Below are 7,926 nucleotides of genomic sequence, written 5' to 3'. Positions count from 1 at the left end.
TCGATCTTCTACAGAGGCTAAATATTGAAGTATGGCTGATACTACCTCAGAACTGCAATGGCTTGTCAACTTGCTTACAGATTTACACGTTGATCTTGCTCACATTCCTGTTCTTCACTGTGACAACATCTCTGCTTTAGCCCTGGCTTCAAACCCTGTTCAACATTCCAAGCTTAAGCATGTGGAAGTCGATGTTCACTTCACGCGAGAAAAGGTCAAAGCTGGGTCTATTCGAGTTCAGTTTGTCTCTCTCATGATCAGCTTGCTGACATTTTCACCAAAGGTCTATGTTCACCCTAGCATAACTATCTTTGCAGCAGCTTAATGAGTGTTTTACCCTTATCAAGCTGAGGAGGGGTATTAACAGTGTTAGTTTAGTTGATTAGCTTAATTAGGGTTTAAGTCATCTTGTCTAATTAGCTTAATTAGATCACTTAGCTTTCAGTTTGACTTAGCTTTCAGTTTGGCTTTGTCACTATAATTGTATGATGCCAGGCTGTTACAAAGTTAGTTAGCTCTCAGCTCAGATGATTGACACGTGGTCATCATCTGTGCATTCATTTCTTGTATAAATAGGACCTGCTCCCTTGTTCTGTAACAATGACGCAATACATTTAGTTTCAGAAAACCTTTCTCTCTTTTCTCTAAGCTCATACACAAAGCTATCAAGATCAACCACATCAATTAATCTTCCCTTAATTATTTGCTAAGAAATGAAGTAACGAATTTCCTAGGATTAAGAACCAAGTTTGTCCCCAGTTAAAAAAAAAAATCGATAACAAAAGTTGAGTTAGAACACGCCACACGCGCCCAAGGTTTGGTCTTCTCCAGCGATTCTTCATGCCTTGTCTGGCAGCGCGTCCTTGGAACGTCGTCGTCGGACGGGCTAGACAGGACGAGTTGTCCATGGGTAGTTCCTCATGGAACATTGGTACGTGGTCGGAGTGAGGGCTGCATGTTAAAGGCATCAGGGTGTCTAGATCAGGCCCTGTCATTGCCGCTTGGAAGCTTTGGTGTGAGGGGAAAGCAGAGGAGGAGTGGTGGTGGTAGACGGGTGGGGCTGCGTGATCTACAACCAGATCACAGTGTCTCCCATCTCTAGCCAACAAAGATAAAGGAGGAAGCATACCAGTTAGTTGGGTGGGCGGGTTTGAATGCAGAAGTGGCGCGACCTGATCCGATCTCTGACCAATGCATTGTAGATCAATGGATTAGTGGTGACAGGTGTTGGGGGTTGTCGCCAGTTTCTGACCATCTCAAAGTTGCATTTGGGGGGTCGGGTGTTGTCGGGTTTTGGCAGCCAAGGTGGAGTGGAGGGGGATCTGGTGGAGGACGCTTCAAGTGGTGGTGTCGAGGTGCGACGGTGAGGATGCTCCTTAAGGTGACTGATTGCGTGCAGATCCCCATTTGGGCCTCAGGGTATTTAGGCCAGGGAGTTCTTTACTGGACCAATTGTTTTGCTTTTTCTTTTTTGCATTTTGCTTGTTTTTTAGCTTTAGGTGGCTTCATGCCCTTAATAATGTCCTATTCTAAGTTAGTAGGGCAAGGTAGGCGTTGTCCCAGTATGTGCACCTTGAGTGCCATGTCCGGCCTAGGACAGCGGCGAGTTCCTTGCATCATCAAATAGTTGCAGCCTCCTAGTGGCAGAATAAAACCAAGTGTCATCGAATTTATTTTTTGGTGGCAACATAGTGCATGGGAGCATTAGTGTATTATGGCTCCGCGTGAGCATTATCTTTCCGGTATGTCACCAAAATTGTAAAGCAAATGGAGTAGCCAGTCGTGCACTCTGTGCTAATTAGTGTGTGTTAGAATACACATGATTTATTGAGACTCCTAATATTATTTTGGGACATTCTCTTCAGGCTTATTGTCATACGGGGTTTAGGCTTTATGTCCTCTCCTTGTATTCTATGGTTTGATTATTGGTTAAGGCTTAAGGGCAACCGTTTTACCCTAGCTACCTCAAAAAAAAAAAAAAAAAAAAAAAGACACCAAGTCTGGCAAACACCTTTAGAATAGTATTCTTCATGCTCATGACATCAATTATATCATTAACATTCTAAACACGAAAATTCTATTTTCTATGTGGAAAATCATTTCATTATTTTTTGCCCAATTTCTGAACTTCAATTTTACCAAAACATGTGTCATTTTGTATCACAAATAAAATTATACCTTCAAAAATAAAATTAGTGAAATTGAACATCATTGAGTCATGTAACCATAACTATATAATAGACCAGGGCCGGCTTTGCTGCTGGGCAGCATTGGCGACCGCACAGGGCACAACAAAGAGGGGGCGCCAAATTTTTAAAATAAGATTTAATATATATATATATATATTAATTGCGTCTAAAAAAAAAAGTTTAATAAATAAATAAATAAATATATATATATATATATATATATATATATATATATATATATATATATATATATATATATAGGGGGCGGATCAATGGCATACAAAATTATAGTTAAGATTATACTTCAATTTTAGTTCATTGGATTAGTCCGAAATTAAGAGCTGAGATTAAATCTTATATTTTTCTCTTGCATCTTTAATTAAAGTTAATTAATTAATTTTAAATTCTAGAAACTTAAATGAAAAATGAAAAAAACTGTTTGCCGGTTGCCAGAGAGAGTAGTCGCCAATCCTTCACCCAACAGTCCCACCCACCAAGCTGTTCTCTTCGCGACCTCCGCCATCATTGGCGTCCTCACCACCTTAACGACTACGTCTCCGTCTTCACTTCGACTTTAATCAGCGCGCCCCTTGTTCGCCTTCATACTTATGATGCAAAAGTTTACGTTATATTCTAGGATTGAATTTGCCGAACATCTAGCATATGGTAGGTTTTGTTGATGGTTGCAGGCCGGTTTTGTATGCGTTTGTGTTGCATATAAGCAAAGCATCAAATATGCTCTAGTTTTGGGGTTTTAATTAGATGGTTTGGTGATAATTATTTAGTTTAGATATGTATGATAATGGCCTGGGCTTTCTTCAATCCCTTTTGATTTTCCATCAAGGGATGAAGAAGACGTAATAGGAGGCATCTTCATCTACCTTAATCCTTTTTGAATCCTCAGGGCAGCTATGGCTTTGTTTTCAATTTACTTTTTTTATTTAATTAAAATCAGTCAATTAATTAAATTAAATTAAACATGAAAACAAAGAAATAAAGTGTTTAATCTCAGCCCTTAATTACATAAGAATCTAATGGACCAAAATTGAAGTATAATCTTAACTATAATTTAAGATGCTACCGATCCGTCCCGATATATATATATATATATATATATATATATATATATATATATATATATATATATATAAATAAGTAATAAGGAACGTTAAAAAAAAAAATTGCAGATTTTTAGACGCAATTATTTCAGCATCTTTTGTTCTTTCTTTTTCCAATTGCACGCACGATGCCATTATTTCAGCGTCTCTTACTTTCTCCCAAACCTTGAATCAAGCAAATTCTCTTTAAATTGGTTTCAATGGTTGTTCAATCCTTCAATTTCTTCTCATCATTATCATCACCACTCTTTCTCCTCTCTATGCTTATGTTCTTCTACGGTGTTCATACGAATTCTTCGGGTTTCCATCAATGTAGGCTGAGGTACAAATCAAAATATGTATTAGGTGTTTTTCAATTTTGATTTTGGGTTACTTGATTTCTGGGTTCTGTTGATTGCGAATTCGTTTTTAATTTTCAATATTAGGTGCAATTGGAAGTTGGAGTTCTAAGTCAATCTCGAGCAAAAAAGGAAAAACAAGAAGGAGCAAAGTTGATTCCACGTTTTATTGTTCTATGCTCAAGTATTTACATTCAAAGTTTAGTAGATTAATTGGTGTTTGGCTTCTCTTTAGAGATCTCAATTATTGAAGATTTCTTTTTTTCATTTCATTTTATTGATGTATATATATTTTTCGCCCAAAGACTTGAAAAACTTAGGACCGGCCCTGTAATAGACGGTTGGTCGATCTTATTCATTACACTTTTTATACATTGCTGCTTAAATCCCGATCGACTTTGAGCTTTTCCTGATCATCGAATTATTATATTGCTATTCTGGCAGAAAGCCTTTCGTCTCTTATGAGCTTCAGTTGGGAGTTTTACGTCTGTAGCCAAACCAATGGCTTCAAGGAAGCTTATTATATACCAAGTAGTATCAATCTCCCACCATTCCAAGCCTTGTCGAGCTGAGTACTCAAAGGCATGATGATTATTGTGCCAACCTTCGCCATGTGCTAGCAAACCTAACAACCTATAGTCAAAATCAAACTTTAAATTATATATAATCACGCCAATAACTACATATTAATTCATTAGCCAAATGATTGATATATAAATATTTAATACCAGTTGTTTCTAGACAAATCACCAGTATTCCATACTTGCTTTCCCCATATGTGGCAGATTGAGTTTATTGAGAAGGTAATGTGGAGAAAAAATACAGTCCTCACACCCTGCAAAGAATCGTAATTAAAAAGACAAGCAATTAATCAGCATTTAAAAAAAAAAAAAACACACCCTTAACCCACCCCACCGTTACATATGTTAGTGACAATTGAACTCATCATAACCTTTACAATGTTGGAATTATAACTTACCAACATGTCATAGTCAGTTGGTAAGATATGGTTCATTGAGAAGTTAATTAATATGTACATAGCCAAATAATTGACTCATTCTTGTGGAACAAGGTAGGTGATGATCAGTAAGAGCAAGCTTACCATTCCCCAAACCAAGAATGGTAGCCCTCCTCCAGCATATAGCAGAATTCCAAGAGCAACAGAGTGACAAGGATACGTATAGTGAAGAAACCTGTAGTACCACTGCTTCTTTAAGTCTCCGACATTCTTGAATTCTAGAGCGTCGGGCTACAGAAATTCAACAAACACATTATTGGGAAGACATCCATTAATTTTCTGATTGATACCTACATGCATGATTCCAGTACGATCAAGTACGTACGTAGCTGTATTTTCTTTCAGGCAACTTTTATCTCATTTCACAAGAAAAAAAATCATTGTATTCAGGTAGGTAAGGTCTTCGTAGGAATAATAAAGTCTTCAACTCGGGTTTTGAGACTCAAGAGGTAACTGCATATATATATATATATATAACCATTCTCAGGTGCGGACGTCCGTACCTAAGCAAAAGGTACGGATTTCCATTTTTTCCCCCTTTTCCGATCACATATTTAGATCTTAACCGTTCAGTTTTTAGGTCCTAATGTATAGATCATCTCTACAAAATTTCAGCCAAATTGGTGATCGTTAAGGCATTCAAAACTGCAATTTACAACAATGAATACGAACGGTTCCGAATCTGTCGAACCGGAACCGTTCGTATTCATTGTTGTAAATTGCAATTTTGAATGCCTTAACGATCACCAATTTGGCTGAAATTTTGCAGAGATGATCTATACATTAGGACTTAAAAACTGGACGGTTAAGATCTAAATGTGTGATCGGAAATGGGGGAAAAAATGGAAATCCGTACCTAATCCTTAGGTACGGACGTCCGCAACCAAGAACGCCTGTATATATATATATATATACATATCCTATCCAGAGCGGAGCTCCGCTTTGAAATTAACGTGTGAAGTTCGTGTTTTGGGTCACTTTTTTGTCGCACATCCACATTTCAACCGTTCAGTTTTTAGGTACTACTGTATAGATCATCTCTGCAAATTTTCTGCCAAAATGATGATCGTTAAGGCATTGATAACTCCCTTAGGGCAACTCCAACCATGGGCACCATTTGGGGGTGCTATTCTCATTTTAGCACCCCCTAGTTGCACTATTCATGCATATAAGACTCAATTCTCATCTCCAACCATGAGGTGCTATATGGGGGTTCTATTTTCACTATTCTTGACTAAAATATAATATGAGTATAATTTTGATGAATATTATATTAAAAATATGTTAATTTAATTAAATCAGGTAAAAATAATAATTTAACATTTTATCATAATATTTAAAAATTATTCTTATTATTTAATGAATTAAAAAAAAGGAAATTTTCTGGTAATTTCCCCAATTTTCTGGTTATTTTTTTTATTTTTTTTTTGGAACAAAAAGGAAATAATAACCCTTCAACTAATAAGGCCATTCATCACTTTTTTCCAAAAAATCTGAGCCATTGGATCTTGAATAGATCCGTTTCAGTCAAAAAAAAAAAAACCAAATTAACCCAACATCTAACCATCCATTTTCAAAATGGACTGATCAGAGCCCTTCAATAGATATGACCATTGGGGGTTCCAACAGTCGGCAGGGGACAAAACACAGCAGACGTGGGGCCCGTGAACCAGACTTCTCAGCCTTTTCTCTCTCTCTCCAGCGCATACGCGCTCGTCCCTTTCTCCCTTCCACCTGAAGCGCGCGTCTCCTTCATGCCCAACTCCAGGCGCGTCTCTTCATCTGTTGGGCTGAGACAGCCCACTTGGTGGCCCCGATGCTACAGTGACCAGTCCTGGTCTTGGAAAAGTCTCATATTTGAGACTTGGGATGAGCCCAAGTCCTATAAATTTAGGACCAACACCCCCCAAAAACCATGGTTGGAGATGAGAAGTCCTATAATTCTCCCAAATCTGAATTTGAACCCCATGGTTGGAGTTGCCCTTAAAGCTGCTAGTATGGTTCAGGTTGATAGATTCAGTTCGTCTATTGGTTTAAGCGAGTTAGATACCTTAACAATCATCAATTTGACTGAAAATTTGCAGAGATTTTTTTTTTTTTTTTTTTTTAAAGGGTTTGGAACCCAGCCAAGCTGGGAGGCTCAGCCCCACGCCCGAAAAGTACCTAAAAACTAAACGGTTGAGATGTGGATATGCGACCGAAAAGTAACCCAAAACTCGAACTTCACACGTTAATTTCAAAGCGGAGCTCCGCTCTGGATAGAATTTGTATATATATATGTTATAAATACGCTGATATGCATGTACACCATAATCTTAATAGTAGTGTGCATCTCAAGTATTTAGGATTTGTGTTTGAGAGAGAGAGAGAGAGAGAGATGTTTATACGTACAGTTCCAAACCGAGAATGATAGTCAACTATCCAACCAATATGACTGTACCAAAATCCCTTAATGGGACTGTGAGGGTCATCCCATGTGTCTGTAAACTGATGATGGACTCTGTGCGTGCTCACCCATTCAATTGGACTTCCCTATAAACCATACAAATTAGAGCATGCAATAGATTAATGATCCCTCAGAGTATATATCAAGCTAGCCAGATCAAAGTAGATGGGTTAATTAACAGTACGTCCTTGGGTGCAGTTTCACAAACCTGGAGCGAAAGGACGGCGCAGTAGGCAAAAGAGTACTCGAGCCATCTGGGAAGCTTTAAGCTGCGGTGAGCGAGGTTTCTATGGAAAGACAGAGTTATACCCACACCTGTAACAAAATAGAGTCCCACAGCCAGCCAAAACGCAGACCAGTTGAAATAAAACGGCCCCAAAAGAGCAAGGCAATGTATGGCCAGGAAGAACAACTTGGTTGTTGAGGCGTCCATATTTTCTTCCAAGGTGCTGTTCTTGAAGTGAGGGATATAAATTTAAATTTAGATGAAGAAGAAGTTTTATGTTATGGAGACTCACTTGTATATACAACATGTGTTTTGTGGGGCTTGTCATATTAATCGGAGCACCTACCGCCGCCTATTGCCAAGACCTCTCCTAGACTGATTTTGAGAATCTGATGTATATATATAAAAAACAAAAGCAGATCAAGTAATCAGGCGTTGCTTGATGTATATATATAAAAAAACAAAAGCAGATCAAGTACTTAAAAAAACAAAAGCAGATCAAGTAATCAGGCGTTGCTTGATGTATATATATAAAAAAACAAAAGCAGATCAAGTAATCAGGCGTTGCTTGTATCGCTGCCTTTGTTTGAA

The 7,926-nt window shown here is 37.9% G+C and overlaps 1 protein-coding gene across 1 annotated transcript; it reads right to left on the bottom strand.

Moving 5' to 3' along the window:
* Positions 1-3,927: 3,927 nt before the first annotated feature.
* Positions 3,928-7,557, bottom strand: LOC133725966 (palmitoyl-monogalactosyldiacylglycerol delta-7 desaturase, chloroplastic-like). The gene is made up of 5 exons (XM_062153391.1): positions 7,318-7,557; positions 7,055-7,195; positions 4,748-4,894; positions 4,374-4,480; positions 3,928-4,278 (listed from the first exon to the last, which is right to left on the bottom strand). The coding sequence occupies exons 1-5, from the start codon at positions 7,540-7,542 to the stop codon at positions 4,059-4,061; spliced, it is 840 nt and encodes a 279-aa protein (XP_062009375.1). The 5' UTR covers positions 7,543-7,557; the 3' UTR covers positions 3,928-4,058.
* Between the last annotated feature and the right edge of the window lie 369 nt (positions 7,558-7,926).

The sequence above is a fragment of the Rosa rugosa genome, chromosome 1 (assembly GCF_958449725.1).
Source record: "Rosa rugosa chromosome 1, drRosRugo1.1, whole genome shotgun sequence".
In the NCBI taxonomy this organism is placed as follows: Eukaryota; Viridiplantae; Streptophyta; class Magnoliopsida; order Rosales; family Rosaceae; genus Rosa; species Rosa rugosa.
Note: the sequence above shows the minus strand (reverse complement) of the source record. Positions and strands in the feature narration are given on the sequence as shown.

Coding starts and splice junctions, on each gene's coding strand:
- LOC133725966 (XM_062153391.1), bottom strand. CDS start 7,542: ATGGACGCCTCAACAACCAAGTTGTTCTTCCTGGCCATACATTGCCTT. Junction 4,895..7,054: donor ATCATTCTCGGTTTGGAACT/GTACGTATAAAC, acceptor GAATTTCTGTAG/CCCGACGCTCTAGAATTCAA. Junction 4,481..4,747: donor CATTCTTGGTTTGGGGAATG/GTAAGCTTGCTC, acceptor GATTCTTTGCAG/GGTGTGAGGACTGTATTTTT.